Genomic DNA, 20,303 nt, shown 5'->3' with positions numbered 1-20,303 from the left:
GTTAGCATTTTGTTCCAGCACAATGAATTATTAACTGGTAGGGGACTGTATTGCCAAGCAATACTCACAGAATGCTTGTTTAATTTCTTTTTATCACACAAAATCGGGTTTTCCATACATAATCTATACAAAATCTGACAATTTTGCAAGACCTGTAGCATGAAAAAAAGGCCTGTGACCCATGCTTTGAATTATATATCTCGAAAAAGCATAATATAAATTACATTTTGGCAAATAATAAAAAAAATTCTATCAATTTTAATATAGACCCTCAATCTACCTTACATGATGAAACTATTAATTTCTATAATTTTGCCAATTATCTCGAAAACCTTAATAGATCAGTATAAACTATAAACAGTTGAAAGAAACTTACATACAAGATTGACGAAAATGTCACCTAATAATATTTACAAATATAAAGCAAACATAACTGATTGCAATAATAATTTAAATTAATATCAAAAGCAACCAACAATCAATCAAAATGGCACATTTTTACAAGGTGAGCGAGTTAGGCTCTTGGGAGACTTGTTTTTTATGCCCCACCTATGGGCATTATGTTTTTCGGTCTCTGCATCCATTCGTTCGTCCGTCTGTCCCACTTCAGGTTAAGGTTTTTGGTCAAGGAAGTTTTTGATGAAGTTGAAGTCCAATCAACTTGAAACTTAGTGCACATGTTCCGTGTGATATGATCTTTCTAATTTTAATGCCAAATTAGAGTTTTGACCCCAATTTCATGGTCCACTGAACATCGAAAATGATATTGCGAGTGGGGCATCCGTGTACTAGGGACACATTCTTGTTTTTAATAATATCAATAAAAAGAGCTCGTCTATTTTTTTTTATCTGATTATAGTTAGACACTACATAACTACAGAGGAATTTGACTTCACCTTCCATGAGTGCCATACATGTTTTAAAAAGAAACTATTTTTTAAATAAGAGTGTCACTGAAAAAGTCATAAAAATAGTTATAAACCAGAATGAAGTTGCTTATATATGTTACATGTGAAAAGAGAAAAGTTTAAAACTAAATTTGTGTGGGATGATATGTTAATTATGTATGTTAAGTTTTCAGAAATTCTTGTGTCTTTTCAGTGTGTTGTAATAGGTCTTCAGTCAACAGGAGAAGCCAGAACTCTGGAACAGCTGGAAGAGATGGGTGGAGAATTGAATGACTTTGTATCAACTGCAAAGTAAGCATAATTTGTATGCCCTGTCTACAATAGGAGAGGTCCAATTATGTTTTCTGGTCTCTGCTTCCATCAGTATCAGATTAAAGTTTTGGTTTAGGATAGTTTGTGGTCACATCAGCTTGAATCTATGAAGTGAACGGTTTAATATATATGCAAAATGAAAGGTTTCAACAAAGATTTCTCAGTTCACTGAAATTGAAATAAGATAGTGCAAGTAGGGCATTGTGTCCTATAAATGCACATTCTTGTTTTTCTATAAAAAGTAAAAAAGAAAAAAATACTGAACTCCAAGGAAAATTCAAAACGGAAAGTCCTTTATCAAATGGCAAAATCAAAAGCTCAAACACATCAAACAAATGGAAAACAACTGTCATATTCCTGACTTGGTAAAGACATTTCCTTATGTAGAAAATATAAATTTGTACTGTTTGAATGTAGTAATATTAAAGCACTCCATTACATTATTTTAAAAAGTCTTAAAACTGAATGTTGTTTATATTCATATTTATTTGCCTGGGTTTTGGCAATTCTGTTTTTCTTTAACAAAGCAAATAATTTTGATTTATAAAACTGATTGAGATAATACCCAAGTATTGCAACTGACATTTTCTTGTACTCCTACTTTGAAGAAGATGGCTGATAATACTTTAATTATTTGCTTACATACATGTGCAAATGACTTAAAGATTCAAATTGTCTTCATGATTCTGTCTGCGTTTGTATGATTTTTAGAGAGAATTGCTAAAGAAATCAAGATACACATATAATGTTATTTATTTTGTAGGGGAGTGTTCCAGACATTAGTAGACAAACATTTCCCTGCACCTGATAGAAAGAAAACATTTGATCTATTTGGAGACCGATTCTCAAGTTATAAAGATAAGAAAGAAACACCTGCTGCTGCTAAAAATAATAAAAATAATAAAAGGAAAAATGGTAATTCATGTTAATTTAATCAGGGGAGGGGGAAATGAGAACTGAAACTGAAGTTGATTCTAGAAAAATTCATATTTCCTGAGGAATATGTACAAATTACATAAACTTCTTCATAATCAAGAAACAGCATCCATAACCAAACTTTGAAATGCTTATTTTAAACATTTTTGTATTTTACTGAAAAATGGACTTGGTTTTAGGTTTTTTAATGCTGCTAGTTTTAAAATTGATAGTTTTATCAAACCTTCATTGGATTTCAGGAATATTTGACAGGTGTTTTCTTGGTCAAAAGATAGTACAAATAGATTGTTTAATTGGTGTTTAACGCCACTTTCAACACTATTGTGCTATTTCGTGGCGGTCAGTTTTTATTGGTGGAGGAAGCCGGAAGCCAGAGAGAACCACGACCTTCAGTAGGAAAACTGACAATCCTAGTCAATTAAGATTGGAGTTGAGTGCACTTGCCCAGCGCAGGATTCAAACTCACAACCTCAGTGTTGACTTGTTAGTGATACAGTAGTTGGACTACTTAGACCACTCGGCCACCGAGGTCCATTAGTACAAATAGATGGACATAATAAAAATTTTGAAAAAAAAAGAATAAAACAATCTGTATTTCATTGATAATGGATTTCAATTTTGGCGAAAGATAAAAGATAAATATTAAGAATTACTATTGAGCACATTCTATAACAACACTGACAATAGCAACCGCAGGCAATTATTACACAATTTTTTTAATTTTTTTTTTTCTATATGTCATAGACTTTTTTTTTTTTTTTTCGGTATTATGATTCGTGGTTTTAATTTACTAAAAAAGCACCTGAACAATAACTTTTTTGTAGGTGATACTTCAAGTAAAAAGTCTAAGAAGGCCAAGGTTGATTCTTCAGACACCAGCAGTGGTTCTGATTCATCTGATTCAGATATGAGTGATATAGATCTTGGTCTTGGCAGTGCCTCTAGTTCAGACAACAGTGATGTCGATAACTTTAATCCATTTGGAGGTTCTGACAGTGATGATGATAGTATGTATTGTAGAAATAAAGTGGTAGTTTTCCATTAAAATAAAGTACAGGGGTTCTGAAAATGCATGCAAACTTTTGACAAAAATATGTATTGCACTATGTGCTGTATGCATTGTTTTCGTTACACTTAAACAACTTGGAAAAATTCCATTGAAAATACATAGAAATGTTAAATAGTGCTGATTTCTTTTATGAATATACTATTTGTTTACCATATCATCAATCAAATGGATGAGCTATTTTAAATTCCACCCCCCTAAAAAAAAATCTTGAACCACCCTAAGGTGATGGACACAGAGCAGGGGATATTGCTGTAGATGTTTGAACCAAGTTGAGTAAATGTAAAAGTGAAAAAAAAATTTTAAAATGCTGTTTGAACATTTTAGAGCTGGATTCAAGACAAAATGTATTTTAATGTTCATTAACCTTTTGTTTTTAAAGATCCTTGGGTGAAGAAAAAGAAAGGCAAATCAAAAACCAAAAGTAGCAAAGTGAATAAGAAAAAGAAAAAAGATCTGGATTTTGATGAAGAATTTGACAAAGCTCTAGCTGCAGCTGGGCTGCTGAAGAAAGCAAATCCTGCTGCTGAAAAACCATCATCCTCATCTAATGGTAACCATGATGATAATAGTACTAATGGTAATCTTTATAGTAAGTATAACAAAATCTTTATCTTGTTTAATCTTTATTTACATATTTCAAATAGGATGATGTTTTATCTATCAATAGAAAGTAAAAAGTAGTAAGTTTAGGTAATAGCCAACATGTGCAATTGGATTTTTCTAGGTCTGTTTGATTTCATATGTTTTTCAACCAAATGGTTTACCCTTGTTTCATTTTCAATGTTTACATTCTTTTCCTTTTAATAGATGAACACGCCTAGATTATGTGTAACCCATCTCTCTATAAGAGGTTAAATAGAAGGTCACATGAATATGGTTTCCATGAGGTCAAGTTTACATAAATTTAGGTTCAAAATGTATAATAGTGCATGAATATAACATTCATTTCCTTTACCTGTTCTGGTATTTCAAGATATAATTTGGTTGAAATGCACTAGAAAATTAACAGTTATGAGGAGCTTACTCTCAAAAGTTATCTAGAGATTTTACAAATTACCAGAAACGCAGAAACAAAGGACCTACCATTTCTAACTCAGGATGAGGGTAACTTCAAAATAGGATGGTTAGTTTGGTGGGGTTTTTTCTGCCATGTTTTGATATTCTCCTATATTACCTGATTCCTACAAAGACTTGCACTTAATTATTTGCCTTTTGATTTATAGGCATGGATTCAGTAGAACAAGCAATAGCACTTAAGAGAGAGTTGATGGATATGCTGGAGGAGTTGGAAGATCTACCTCCTAACACATTGGATCATCTCATTGATGAATTAGGGGGACCAGACAATGTTGCAGAGGTATGGATTATTCCATTTTGACAACAGCTTTTGCTGCTGATGACTTCACTGTTATGTTAAGCTTTTAAATTGAAACAGATTACTTTAAAAATAAGAAACATATAAGAGACAAACAAGATATAATAAGGCCTGTTTCAAAAATGAACGCTCTAGTAAGGGAACTTGGAGGCACTTAAGCAGATCTAGATCTGCAATTTTCTTCAATTCAAAAATATACTACTTCCCTTTCATGTTTTGATTGTTTCAGGAATAGATCATACTGATTGTATACTACTCTGTACAGATGGAGGATGATCATCAGTTGAGATCATACTGATTGTATACTACTCTGTAGAGATGGAGGATCAGCTGAGATCATACTGATTATATATTTCTCTGTACAGATGGAGGATGATCATCAGTTGAGATCATACTGATTATATACTTCTCTGTACAGATGGAGGATGATCATCAGCTGAGATCTCTGAAAAAAATAAAAATGTTTCTGTGTACTAAGTCTAGGATTTAAATCATGACAGAATGTGATTTCATCGTCAATTTTTTTAGTATTGTAAATTTCTGGCAAATGTTTGGAAGTTAAACTTAGAAAAATGTTTATCTGTTTATAGATGACAGGACGTAAAGGTCGTGTTGTTAGTACTGAGGAAGGAATAAGCTATGAATCTCGTAGTGAAATGGATGTTCCATTGGAAATTCTTAATCTCACAGAAAAACAAAGATTCATGGATGGAGAAAAGGTATTATAATTGTTAAAACATAAGTTAAACAATCATATATATTTAGTTAGTTGCAAATGTGCTTTAAATACTTTTTTTTATACGACCGCAACAAATTTTTTGGGATCGTATAATGGTATGATGTCGTCGTCGTCGTCCGAAGACACATTGGTTTCCAGACAATAACTTTAGTTTAAGTTAATGGATCTCTCTGAAATTTTTTAAGAAGGTTTAATACCACAAAAGGGAGGTTGGGATTGATTTTGGGGATGATGGTTCAAACCGTTTAGGAATTAGGGGCCCAAAAGGGGCCCAAAACAAGCATTTTTCTAGTTTCAGGATAATAACTTGTGTATAAGTATTTCAATTGCTCTGAAATTGTACCACAATGTTTAATACCACAAGTAGAAGGTTAGGATTCATTTTAGGGGTTAAGGGGCCAACAGTTTAGGAATTAAGGGCCAAAAAGGGGCCAAAAACAAGCATTTTTCTAGTTTCCAGACAATAACTTGTGTGTAAGTGTATGGATCTCTCTGACATTGTACCACAAGGTTCCATATAACAAAGGGAAGGCTGTGATTGAGTTTGGGGTTAATTGCCCTAAACATGTAGGAATAGGGGCCAAAAAAGGGCCAAAAACAAGCGTTTTTCTAGTTTCCAGACAATAACTTGTGTTTAAGTGTATGGATCTCTCTGAAATTGTACTACAATGTTCCATACTACGAAAGGAAAGGATGGGATTGAGTTTTGGGGTTATTGCTCCAAGGGGGTTTCAAAAAATGGGGGGGGGGGGGGAGGGGATTTTTTTTCCAATTTTTTTAAGGGATTCATATTTTTTTTTCAAAATTTTTCAAGAAAAAATCTTCAATGGACAGTATTGCGCAATATATTTGTAAGATCTTTGACCACATTTATTTTGTGTCAGAAACCTATATTATGTCAAAAATTTGATCACAATCCAAATTCAGACAGTATCAAGCTTGAATATTGTGTCCAAATTTGCCCCAACTGTTCAGGGTTCGACCTCTGCGGTCGTATCAGGCTGTTCTCAGCGAAGCATTTTATATTTATTTTTTTAGAAATTTATACACACGCAAGCTTTTTTTTTCTAGGACATAGCTATAATATCTGAGGCAGCCAGTTCAGGTATCTCCCTTCAGTCAGACAAACGTGCAATTAATAGAAAACGACGTGTACATATCACATTGGAGCTTCCGTGGAGTGCTGACCGAGCTATTCAGCAGTTTGGTATGTATAACTAGGTCATTATTTAGGTCAGGATAATTACAAATCAACTTGATTGAGCTTGTGTAAATCTTTATAAAAAAAAAAGTGAATAATTTCAAGTTTTGAAAATATTGTTTTGTTTATTGAATGTATTTACAATTTACATATTCCATATTGGATTTTTATGCCCCACCTACGATAGTAGAGGGGCATTATGTTTTTTGGTCTGTGCATCTGTTCGTTCGTCTATCCATCCGTCTGTCCTGCTTCAGGTTAAAGTTTTTTGCCAAGGTAGTTTTTGCTGAAGTTGAAGTCCAATCAACTTGAAACTTAGTACACATGTTCCCTATGATATGATCTTTCTAATTTTAATGCCAAATTAGAGTTTTGACCCCCAATTTCACGGTCCACTGAACATAGAAAATGATAGTGCAAGTGGGGCATCCGTGTACTATGGACACATTCTTCTTGTTAGATTTATTTCAAATCATTAAATAAATGACTGCCATAAGATTTGATACTATTTTGTATATAGTGTTGTCACTTAGTAAACTGACAATGTACATTGTAGGCAGAACACATAGATCAAACCAAGTTACAGCCCCTGAATATGCATTCCTGATATCTGAATTAGCTGGAGAACAAAGATTTGCATCTACTGTTGCTAAAAGGCTGGAAAGTCTAGTAAGTCATACTTCAATGCTGCAATTGTTTTAAGGTTGCACTTTGTAAATACAGCTGTTTCACAAGCCATGCCTCTATTGGGGAGATATATAATATTCATAGATATTTTGTTTTGTTTACCTACTGGTTCCCGGATATGATCTCTATGTTTCATCTCGTAGAGACATAACTTGGGAATGTTATCAGTATAAATACACATGGATAGTGGCTAAATAGAATTCTGATGAAGACCCAAAGTGAAGGGAGGGGTAGTACAGAATTTTAGTATAAGTTCAAACTCTTAGAAGTTCGAGGCATATAAATGTTGAAAATATGCCGCACAGCCCTATATTTTGACCTTTGAAAAAAATAGTAGTGCATATGAACTTTCCATTCTAGGATATAATTTTTTACGAAACTTCATAGTAAAAGTGGCACAGTTTTAGCTGTAAAAGGAGTTCCTATGGGAAATTGCATCTTCTATATTTACAGAAGTGCAACCTATAAGATGGGCAATTTGAAAAGCTGAATTTTTGTTTTATATAAGTTTAATTATCACCAGAAAATATCGATTATTCTAACAATACTTAAATGAATGAATTCTAACATAATTGCACTTCCCTCGGTTATAATGTGAAATTATTGCAATTAATTTGCTCCTAAAATTAATCTTTTAAGATTACCGTAGAAAGGCTTGTATAGTTCGCACTGGTACATAGTCCGCACCCCCTTCTCCCCATGAAATTTTAGGTAAAAAAACTTTTTGTAACTGTTGGAAAAGGTCTAATGAAACTCCGGTAATTTCAAATCCTGTGCGGTCGTTTGCGGTATTTTCTTGGAAAAACCTGTTTTCCATCATCAAACAGAAGCTGAAACTGCTTGTAAATGATTCTAGAACGCTTCATGATTGTTAAAATAAGTTTAATTCACTTAAAAAACAATTTAGAAACTTGTGTATGTTTAAACAGGAAGTTTAAAAAGCACGTGTAAAAGAAGAAATTAACCGGTGAGAGTCGAAATCCGTACATAACAGATATCACTATAATACGACTTTGAAAGTAAAACAGTTCCATCCTTTTGTAAAAAAGTCTTTAATATATCTATCACATTAATGTTTGAAGGGTCTTAAGCTAATACAAACCATATTAGTCAGTATGAAACACCAAAACGGAACGAAAAATAACCAATTACGTTTTGTAGTTTACAAATTCTAAGCTGGTTTATGGTTGTCTTTTTCACTATGTTTGTATCGTTTCAATCAAGCAGATACCAGTTTATTTCAACCAATGCATTGAAAAGAAACGAGAAATTTGTAATGAAAGGTTTAGTTTTTATATTTATCAGTATTAATTTGATATTGAATAGAAATAACTTATTAATATGGGTGAGTTAAAATTATTAGTTTGAAAAATGATAAGAGCGCCCTCTACAATATAAATAACAAAGATGGCGGAACGTAAACAAACCACCTCGCCCGCGAAATTGAAATTTTTCTCTTATTTCTTGCTTATTGTACTCTATAGTCCGCACCCCGTCTGGAAGGTCCAATTTTTGAGAATAAAACCGCGGACTATACAAGCCTTTCTACGGTACTATCATAATGGTGTTTGTCTTTGATACTTTTATATTTGTTCCATTTAAGGTCACATGTCAAAAGAATAGTTATTTCATAAACTGAATTAAACTGATTGAATAATGAATTCTATAATAGTAAAATTAAGATACATGATTGATTCAATGTGCAAAAATTTGTTGAAGTGGTGAAAACCACCCAAAATATCCTGATTTAGGATGTATAGGAATTTTCTTTAGATGGAAAATTTATGGAATTCACTAAAACTTTTTTTTTAAAGAAAATGGTTAACTCAAATTAATGACTTCAAATTTTCTTACATGTTGGCAATGGTATGTGAGCTTTTAACAAATACTCGAATTGTTTTCAGGGTGCTCTTACTCATGGCGACAGACGAGCAACAGAATCAAGAGATCTCAGCAGATTTAATTTTGATAACAAGGTGAGCATTCTAAACCTGTTACCAAATTTCCAGTATTCCTGCTTGATGATGACAATTTAACTCCTTAAATGGTAGTAAAGTTAATGTTTTCAAGAAGGTCCACCTACCAAACACACAATCCTAAATCTATTATATTTTGTTACACACAGATTATCTATAATATTTGGGTGAGAATACAATAGAATATAGACTGAGTGAAAATATGTCAAGAATAGGTAATTTGAAACTGCAATCTTATCACCATATTGATTTGAAAAAAAGTTTTGCAGTAAAAGAATTTTGAAAAGTTGAGGATGTTTGCTACTCTATTTCAGAATAGCAAGCTTTTTAAAAGACTGTTATAAATTGATAGTATATGAATGAAGGAACTAAAAAAGCAGAAAAAAATTATGGGTCTGTGTGCTTGTTTTCGTGATATAAGCCTTTGAAAATTTGGCAGGAAATGATTCTCTCTAGATTTTTCATACATTTAACATTGACACCTTTTTTCTTTCAAAAACAATGAAAAAATAATAAGGATTTTATAAGATTTTCAAATATGGTTTTTAAAACTATATGTAATAAAATTATGAAAAGAAAAGTAGGGGTTAGTGGACAAAATTATTTAATGGCCAAGCATGGATAAGACTAAGAGGATTCCGAAAATCTGGCAAAAATTCAAAACAAGAGGAGCGAACATCCTTAACTTAAACATTATATTGAATGAGAACTTTTGACATTACAGTATGGAAGAACAGCGCTTGAGAGTGTTATGAAATCATGTATGGGATTTGAATCACCATTAGTGCCGTTCCCCAAAGATTTTGAAGGAAATTTCTGTGATGGTAGGTTGTATTCATATTTCTATCAAAACTAATGCCTTGAAAAACTAGATACACACACAAATTTCTCTAACTGTTTAATATAAAAATAATCAGTTGTGGTATGATTGCTAATGAGACAACTATCCACCAGAGACCAAAGGAAAAAGATGGGAACATATACATTTCTGGGAATTAATGTGAAGGTTGAGGTGTACCAGGGATAGACTGTGAGTTTCCACCTTCAATCATGATCGAAAATGCAATATTATCACAAAATATTTTTGTTTTAAACATGAATCCAGGAATATCTTCCGACATACTGAAAAATCTGAGAGCTAGAGTTATTTATCTTACAAATAATGATCACCAGAAATAATATTCAAACTTAAATTCTGCAAAAATAGGTTTCCCTAAAGATGATGATGGATGGCTGTTTAACGTCCAGCTGTAAGTTAAATGCATATTCAGGACCAGAACATGTTAGACTCATGTTAATAGGATATGAAATTTGAACCTGGTTTGCACTAGACCAACACACTGGGCCAGATTTTTAATGTGGTAGTTCACTAGGTAACTTGGAAGGAAGAAGGAAGACATGCCATCCTACTGAACACATTATTCTGACTCTGGGTGACTTTGCTCTTACTCCTAAATGTCACGTGCATAGTGGAGAAGCAGCAAATACCAATTCAAGTCTTTGGTTTGACCCGGGGGAGGGGTGGAAGAAACCAGAACTCTATTTCTATGTCATCATTATACACTTATGTACAAAAAATCAGTTCATCATCAACACTCATTACAAAAAAAGTTCTGACAAGTTTCATGTCTAACATGGTAGGAACTTCATCTTTTCTGACCTCTGAGGGGAACTTGAATATAAAACCCAAATGTCAAGGCTTGAAAAATGATTAAAAAGAACATGGAAACTTTATGGATTTTTGAGTGGAACTCGGGTAAATGGTGAGCCAGAAAGGTCACATGTGATGTCACTCTGTGGTCATGAAATTTATGCATTTGACCTATAGTTTATAGTCAATATATATATACGAGGCTATTGAGCAAGAGCTTTACCCAAAAAGATATTTTACACACATCTTCTTTGTAAAATACATTTTGTAGCAACTTATCATATCTGAATACCTCACAATGAGGCTATTTTCACAGTTTTTGAAGTTTTGCACTAAATGTAAGAAGTTTGAAACCCTAATGCCAATATATAAGAAAAAACTTGAAAATGTAAATACTTATGTCCAACAAAATAATGTCTAATGAACATCTAAAGGATGTTATTACAATGTAGGTAGACTTATAATACTTCTTTTATTTATTCCAATGCAAAGGGCCAAAACATTGGCATTATCATACCTTCTTTAAGGTAAAGGCACTTAAATTAAGCTGTATCATCTCAATCATCATAACATCTTGCAATCAGTAGCAAAAGTTCTTAAATTAAATTGTAATGAACAGTTGTACCAAAAAATTGGTATTCATACATGTACTACTAGGGGGTGTTTAACGACCTTGACTACCCATGAGGGTCTCACACAGTCAGGCATCAATGGGTATTCATGAATAGTTTATGCTTTAAAGTAATAATTTTGTTTGTAGAAGTAAGAAGAGGACTGGTTGGTGTTGGTCTGGTATCTGTGGACTCTCGAATTACTGTACCAATTCTTGATAAAGGTATGATAGCTTCAGATAGAACTTAAGTTGGTGTAGAGGTCTAAAATTAGTGCTAATCATTTATTTTTAAAGGAGCTATGTCCCTTGAAATAGAAATTATATGAAAGATAACATAAATAGTGCCTCACGCTTACATTTCTTGTAGGAAATTTTTTTTAAAGGTAAAAAAAAATATGTAATTGACCTTTGAAAGATCAAATATATGCACCACACAGGACATTGGAACACTGTTCTTTTATTAATCTGTAACCCTTTGAAAAAGGCTCAACAGAATTCAACTAAACTAATGAAGATTCTTCTGTGGGATATGAAAGTTGTGCACTTGCTATTGTTATTTTTTGTTTTCCAATTCCAAAAAAATGGACTGTGTCCTTTCCCCCTATATAATTTGAAGACTATAAAAAAACACACTTTTTCTGAAATTCAGCTGATTTGGGTGAACATTTAAAAGGCATTACTAAAATGTACTAGATAAAATCTCCAAAAACAGGAGAAATTCAGGTAAACATGGAAGTTTCAAGGCAAGATGTTACCAAAGACCAAGCTTTTCATAATTGTCATTTCCTTCTTTACATAACATTTCAGCATGATGATGTAGGATTTTTAACATGAACTTGTAACAATGGAATTATACATACTGAAGTATACATCCAATAAGTACAATATTCAAAGATGTAGCTGTAGATAAATTTATACAGTTGAACCTGGTCTTATGGGCACCTGCTTGTTATTGGCAGTCATGGAAACACACACACACACTTTCTTATAGCGGGTACTGGGTACAATTTTCATTGGCAAAATGGATGGAAAACCTGTCAAAAACAGGCATTTCAAGAAAATGTCAAAACAAATAATTCTCGGAAATTCTCAGACTTTATCCTATAGGTTATAACCCATTTTGAATATCCTGATTCATTCATAATTTAATCAAACTACCAAAGATCTTGAAACTAACACCAAGGATATTGTTTTATTTGACTAGTTTTTTGTCTCGCCTTGACAGAGTCAAAAAGTCAGACATAGGTATGCTGTTTCCAGTGGCGGCGTCATCAACAATGTATTAGTTTGTGATTAGGTCAAAGTTTATGGTGAACCACCAGTGGTAGGTCAATGATATTTGGTATGCAGTTGTATAAGCATTGGCATATCTCATTTACATGGAGATTATTTGGCCCCGCCCCCTCAGTCATGGTATATTGACTTTGAAACTTTTGCTTTATAGTTTACATGTATTAGTTTGTGATTAGGTCAGATTAAGGGGGACCGTTAATTGTAGGCCAATGTTAATTGGTTTGTAGTTGTATAAGCATTAGCACATCTCAATTCCATGGAAAATATTTGGACCCACCCCCTCACTCATGGTCTATTGACTTTGAAATTTTTGCTTAGTTTACATATGTATTAGCTTGTGAAAGGTCAGTTTAAGATGAACCACTTATGTTAAGTCAAAGATATTTTGTATGCAAATGTATTGGCATTTGCAAGTTTCATTTCCATGGAGATTATATAACCCCACTCCCTCAATATGGTTCATTGACTTTGAAACTTTTACATAGTTTACAAGTTAATGTTTGTGTTTAGGTTTGTTTAAAGGGAACGACTTATGAAAAATCAATGGTATTTGGTATGCAGTTGTATTAGCATTGGCACATCTCATTTCTATGGAGATTGTTTAGCCCTGTACCTTCAGTCATGGTTCATTGACTTTGAATATTTGCATAACTTACATGTTAAAGTATTGCTATTTTAATTTCAACATTTGCATTATCAAAATAACAAATAGGCGAGACATATCTCTGTGTTAACAGTTTATTTTAAATTTCAGATTATAATAATATCAGCAAGTTCCTGAACAGAATCCTTGGTATGGAAGTTTGTCTACAGAATTCTCTGTTCAAATTCTTCTCCAACACACTTATGGCAATCATCCTGGATGCTAAGAGGAGTGGAAGATGGGATATGGGTATTTTAGGTAAGATTTTCCACTATAGATATGATAAAACTATTATTAAGATGCAAACATTATTTTTCCTTTTAGTCGAAAAAAAATGGTGGCATGAAGCAGTTGCAAAAAAAGAATATGTTGGAAGTAAGAAGGAAATATTTATATAAAAAAGTTTCTTAAACTTTCTTTATAGCTTTTTTTAGTGATGTTCATATATAATGGATTTGGAAGGATGGAAGTAAATGTTACAGTTAAAATGTTTAACAATACTTTTTCTTGGTTTGATATTTTCAACCAATATTGCACATCAGTTTCAATGAAGATTTCATGACTGTTTTAATGTACTAGTTTTGTTCATCCAGTAAATTATAGAAAATGTTGACACTTCAGATAATTTTGTTTCATTCTAAAGGGTTTTCTTTAGTACATTGACAGGATGAGTTAGTGTAGTTAAGATGTCAATTTAAACTCTTGGAAGCCAAACTTGTCAGCTGACAATGCAAACTTGTCGCCATATTTGGGTTTAAGAATCTATAAATAAATCAAATAACAATATAAACTTATGATTGATTGTTGTTTGTCTAACATCCTTTGGCATATATTTCATGCATATTCAGGGCTTATATTTTATGCATATTCATGGCATATATTTCATGCATATTCAGGACATATATTTCATGCATATTCAGGGCATATATTTCATGCATATTCAGGGCTTATATTTTATGCATTTTCAGGGCATATATTTCATGCATATTCAGGACATATATTTTATGCATATTCAGGGCATATATTTCATGCATATTCAGGACATATATATTATGTATATTCAGGGTATATATTTCATGCATATTCAGGACATATATTTCATGCATATTCAGGGCATATATTTCATGCATATTCAGGACAATAACAAATTTACAATAAATTCAATAGGTTGTTTTGTAAAGTTGGTCAACTGTTGTGAAGGGCAGGAAGTTTAGACTGTCACTGAAATAAAGGATAAGTTGAATAAGGGCAGACATTTTTATCTTCAACACACCACCTACAACACACCACCTACAACACACCACCTACAAACCCTTACAGAGTTGTTTGCATAGATTTTATGCCCCTGCCATAGGTTACGGGGGCATTAAATGTTATCCTTGATCGTCTGGCTTTCTGTCCGTCCGTAACATTTTTTTTCAAAGCTTGAGCGAGGGCATTCGTGTCCTCAGACACATTCTTCTTTTATTTGTCATGCAGAGAAAGTAGCACTCTCCCTAAAACAAAAAAATTTGGATAACGTCTCAATTCTCAACAGAAGTATTTTCAATTCGATGTAAATTTGGTGGGTGTAATATTTTACTACGGTTGGTCAACCATTAAATTTTGTACTATAAATACATTTTAAAACTGGTCAAAAGTAAATAAGTCATATATACCACTATCAATAAAATTCATGAAAAATGAAAGTCCAGAAATAATCATCAATCCACAGAATGAGAGAATCCTAGCCTGAAAGCAATGAAATATTTGTAGCTTAAAACTTGTAACTTTTCTCTGTAGATCTGGGTGCTGGTGAAGAAAAAGTTTCCAAGAAAGAAACAAAGACATTTGTTGGTAATGCGGCTTTGAATACAGCTAAAACTGAATTAAACACAGTAAGTATCATTAGGGCAGTTCCTTAAAAACTTACATGGGACCCAGGGAAGGCACTTTGAAATCGCAACTAGAGGTGGGTTTTAAAATTATTTTGACATTGGAAATGTAAAGAGAAATTTGAAATTGCCTCTATAGTTGGTTACTCCATTTTTGAAATGCCTTCCCTGGGTACCATGTATGTTTTTATGGACATTTAAATATAAAGAAACTTTTCAGTGAAGGAAGGTTAAAGAAGTCCCTTTATTTATACTTGTTTTATAGGATGTCGTGGTAATAGTAACTGTATATAAATGCACTAGTAAACAAAAGGATAAGAGTGATTATCTATTAACCATTGGATAGAATGTTTTCCTGTGACATTTACCTTTCCGAGTAACTTAGTTCAGGCAATACAAATCCAACTCAGTGTATTGGGTATTGTACCAGTCCGATAACATGTTATTGCCTTGTGTTCCCATTCAAGTATAAACATATATATTTTATTTTACTAGGTTACAGTAGAAAGAGGAATGTCATGGACTCAAGTCCTGAACTTGTATAGGAAATATTCTGGTGAAGAAGATGGCTTCTATGTGTCTGCTAATGTAAGTTGTTTTGTCCTAAGATGGGAAAAAAAGTATACAAAATGTGGTAATGGCTAAGGCAATTTGACATCTAAATATCGGACTTTCAACCATTAAGCTAATATCTGATTATGTCAAGTTGTCTGTTATTTCCAGATGAAATCACAAATATAGAAATAAGAAGATGTGGTATGATTGTCAATTAGACAACTCTCTACCAGAGATCAGATGACAAATGACAAAAAAACATCATTGGATTAATGTTGTTCATTTTTTGAGTGATCTCTTGTATGGGATATGTTTATTGTCCCCTCGCGACAAGTTGCGGGGGACATAAAAATACCGGGCATCCAACTGGTCTTGTTAGCGCCCTCATGTGTACAATTCTTGCAAGATTTTTATGAAACTAATATCAGCAATGTCTCTGACAATTACGAAAATAAGTGCTGATCAGATATCTTGAACAAGTTATGCCCCTTGAAAATATTAATTATATCAGAAAATTGCATTTGCTCTCAAGCCCTCATTTCTGTAAGATATTTAAAAAAAGTTTTTATACGACCGCAATTTTGCGGTCGTATATTGGTATGACGTTGGCGTCGGCGTCGTCCGAAGACACATTGGTTTTCGCACTCTAACTTTAGTTTAAGTCAATGGATCTCTATGAAATTTTACCATAAGGTTTAATACCACAAAAGGAAGGTTGGGATTGATTTTGGGGGTTATGGTACCAATAGTTAAGGAATTAGGGGCCAAAAATAAGCATTTTTGTAACTTCCAGACACAACTTGTGTGTTAGTGTATGGATCTCTCTGACATTGTACCACAAGGTTCCATATCACACAGGGAATGCTGGGATTGATTTTGGGGGTAATTGCCTCGAAATATTAGGAATTAGGGGCAAAAAAAGGGGCAAAAAACAAGCATTTTTCTAGTTTCATGACAATAACTTGTGTGTAAGTGTATGAATCTTTCTGAAATTGTACTACAAGGTTCCATATCACAAAGGGAAAGCTGGAATTGAGTTTGGGGGTAATTGCCCAAAACGTTTAGGAATAAGGGGCCAAAAATAAGCATTTTTTCTAGTTTCCAGACAATAACTTGTTTTCAAGTGTATGGATCTCTTTGAAATTGTACCACAAGGTTCCATATCACACAGGGAATGCTGGGATTAATTTTGGGGGTAATTGCCTCAAAATAGTAGGAATTAGGGGCCAAAAAAGGGGCAAAAAACAAGCATTTTTCTAGTTTCATGATAATAACTGGTGTGTAAGTGTATGGATCTTTATGAAATTGTACTACAAGGTTCCATATCACAAAGGGAAAGCTGGAATTCAGTTTGGGGGTAATTGCCTGAAACGTTTAGGAATAAGGGGCAAAAAAGGGGCCAAAAATAAGCATTTTTCTAGTTTCCAGACAATAACTTGTGTTCAAGTGTATGGATCTCTCTGAAATTGTACTGCAAGGTACCATACCACAAAGGGAAGGCTGGGATTGAGTTTGGGGGTGATGAATCATAAGGGGGTTCAAAAAATTTGGGGGGGGGGATTTTTTTTTTTCCTTTTTTTTCTTTTTTTCCTTTTTTTTTTCTTTTAAAATTTTCCATTTTAAGTTGGTTATTTCTGTTTTATATTTAAAAGCAAATGATAATGATATGGTAGGAGATACACACCAAACAGGATGTGTAAATTATTATATAATAAGTATTGTGCAATAGCAAGAAATTTTCAAATGCACAGTATTGCACAATAGCAAGAAATCTTCAATTGCACAGTATTGTGCAATAGCAAGAAATATCCAATAGCACAATATTGCGCAATAGCAAGAAATTGTCAATTGTACAGTATTGCCCAATAGCAAGAAATATTCAATTGCACAGTATTGTGCAAAAGAAGATACTTCATATAAATTGCTTATTTCTTGACCAATTTCAATGGGGTTTTTATTCTTGAATTCTTGGGGTTCTTTAATATGCTGATTCTAACCGTGTATGAAGTTTTTGGATTTTGGGCCCCGTATTTAAATTGGTCCACATTGAGGTCCAAAGGGTCCAAAATTAAACTTTGTTTGATTTCATCAAAATTTGAATTATTGGGGTTCTTTGATATGCCGAATCTAACCGTGTATTTAGATTCTTAATTTTTGGTTCTGTTTTCAAATTGGTCTACATTAAGGTCCAAAGGGTCCAAAATTAAACTTAGTTTGATTTTAACAAAAATTGAATTCTTAGGGTTCTTTGATATGCTGAATCTAAACATGTATTTAGATTTTTGATTATGGGCCCAGTTTTCAAGTTGGTCCAAATCCGGGTCCAAAATTAAACTTTGTTTGATTTCAACAAAAATTGAATATATAGGGTTCTTTGATATGCTGAATCTAACCATGTATTTAGATTTTTGATTTTTGGGCCCCATTATCAACTTTGTCCACATTGAGGTCAAAAGGGTCCAAAATTAAACTTTGTTTGATTTCATCAAAAATTGAATTCTTGGGGTTCTTTGATATGCTGAATCTAACCATGTATTTAGATTTTGGATATTGGACCATAATAGGTGAATGTCAAATTTAAAAATTTTAAGTTCTTAGACCACATTCATTCTGTGTCAGAAACCTATGCTGTGTCAAATATTTAATCACAATCCAAATTCAGAGCTGTATCAGACTTGAATGTTGTGTCCATACTTGCCCCAACTGTTCAGGGTTCGATCTCTGCGGTCGTATCAAGCTGCACCCTGCGGAGCATTTTATTAAGATTGAAATAAACAATTAATTTCTCCATAGGCGACAATGATAGCCTTTTTCGAGATACAGACTTTAGAAAGTTGATTTTTTTAACGAAACCATGCTAGAATTAAAGATAAGTTATTAGGACATTATTTTTTGGTCCAAAAAATATAGGTTCGCGTTGCTTTTCTTAGCGTAATTTGTACTTATCTCCCATGCCTATCAATTTTGCACTTAAAAATATGTGTCTCATCCTAGCGTTTAAAAACATCTCAGTTCTGTTAGGGCTTAGGAAAATAATTTATTTGGCCTTTGGTATAATGCAGAATGCACGAAGTCTCTAATAACAAAAAATAACGGGCGCACATATCAACCAATCAGGATTAGCTATACTCTTAATTCTGAATACCATGTTATGCTCATAAAATGGCCGCGCCCATAAAATCTAATGGTGTATTGTAACCTTAAGAACAAAAAAAAAGTACAACAGTTATTGCCCTTGCACCTTGGACAGATAAAATATGTGCAACACGGGGGACATAGGAACTCTGTTCTTTTATTCTTTTAATGAATATATTATGGAAAAAGAGAGGCGAAAGATCCCAAAAGGATATTCAAACTTGAAACTCATATGTCGAAAGTATGAATGCAAACAGTACACAAAACACAACATAGAAAACTAGAGACTGAACAACATGAACCTCACCAAAAACTTGGGGTGATCTCAGGTGCTCTGGAAAGGTAGCAGATCCTGCTCCACATGTGGCACCCGTCATGTTGCTTATGCAAGTACAAATTTGGTGATAAAAGACTAATTTGGTAGGTCACATTTGGGGAAAGAGGACGGGATTGTGGTTACGACAATTGGAACATACACATAATAAACAGAATGCTTTATATTATAGGACAAGTTTTGGAAGAAGACTGCCATTCTTGCTGTTTATCATACAACAAATAAAAAAAAGGAAAAGTTATATGATGTATATAGACCAAACACAGGTAGACAACCTCATCCAGAATCATTGACTAGTCTAAAAAAAAGATACAAAAAGGTGCTACCAGACAATGCTCAGAAATGGTGGGAAGACCAATACATCTCATCTGCTATCAACTGTAGTCATGCCTTCTGGTAAGCAATGTTTTATCAAATGATATTTATCAACAGTTTGTATACACCTGTCATATAGTATGCCATAGTTTGTCTGTCTGTCAACACTCAAATTTTCTTTCAACAATTCTCATGGAATTATATCACAACATAAGAATTGACAAAAGAAAGCTCACTTTCTAGTTTAACATTTTTGACTTTGTCGTTCCAGAGTAACGGGACTTGCAGGCAAATTTCACATATCCCGCACCAGTATGCCTGGATTGGTTTCCTCAAAACTGCATTATTAAAGGGAGCTCCCTTTTTAATTTTTTAGCTCCATGTGAGCTTATGCCATCACTTGGCGTCCGTCGTCGTCGTAAACTATTTCAAAAATCTTCTCCTCTGAAACTAATGGGCCAAATACTTTCAAACTTTAACTAAATGTTCCTTAGGGTATCTAGTTTTTAAATTGTATCCGAAGTTTTGATCCATCGACAAACATGGCTGTTATGGCTAAAAATAGAACATAGGAGTCAAATGCAGTTTTTATACGACCGCAAAAATTAAAAATTTTTTGGTCGTTATTGGTATGACGTTGGCGTCGTCGTCGTAGTTGTCGTCGTCGTCCGAAGACACATTGGTTTT

General features: G+C 33.3%; 1 protein-coding gene across 3 annotated transcripts in view; it reads left to right on the top strand.

Moving 5' to 3' along the window:
• The window catches only part of LOC127712617 (protein strawberry notch homolog 1-like), a 61,256-nt gene that overhangs the window by 21,266 nt on the left and 19,687 nt on the right, over positions 1-20,303 (top strand). For all 3 annotated transcript variants that reach the window (XR_007987210.1, XR_007987209.1, XM_052219160.1), the window contains exons 14-28: positions 1,102-1,199; positions 1,984-2,135; positions 2,981-3,163; positions 3,605-3,814; positions 4,449-4,582; positions 5,191-5,319; positions 6,411-6,546; positions 7,097-7,209; positions 9,132-9,203; positions 9,928-10,027; positions 11,615-11,689; positions 13,515-13,661; positions 15,186-15,280; positions 15,773-15,865; positions 19,474-19,697. Coding sequence is in view for 1 of the 3 variants with exons in the window: in XM_052219160.1 (XP_052075120.1) it covers positions 1,102-1,199; positions 1,984-2,135; positions 2,981-3,163; positions 3,605-3,814; positions 4,449-4,582; positions 5,191-5,319; positions 6,411-6,546; positions 7,097-7,209; positions 9,132-9,203; positions 9,928-10,027; positions 11,615-11,689; positions 13,515-13,661; positions 15,186-15,280; positions 15,773-15,865; positions 19,474-19,697 (1,961 nt within the window). In the remaining 2 variants the exon portion in view is untranslated. The remainder of the gene's footprint in view (positions 1-1,101; positions 1,200-1,983; positions 2,136-2,980; positions 3,164-3,604; positions 3,815-4,448; positions 4,583-5,190; positions 5,320-6,410; positions 6,547-7,096; positions 7,210-9,131; positions 9,204-9,927; positions 10,028-11,614; positions 11,690-13,514; positions 13,662-15,185; positions 15,281-15,772; positions 15,866-19,473; positions 19,698-20,303) is intronic.

Source organism: Mytilus californianus, unplaced genomic scaffold (assembly GCF_021869535.1).
Source record: "Mytilus californianus isolate M0D057914Y unplaced genomic scaffold, xbMytCali1.0.p SCAF_8, whole genome shotgun sequence".
Taxonomy (NCBI): Eukaryota; Metazoa; Mollusca; class Bivalvia; order Mytilida; family Mytilidae; genus Mytilus; species Mytilus californianus.
This window is presented reverse-complemented; position numbering and strand designations above follow the sequence as displayed.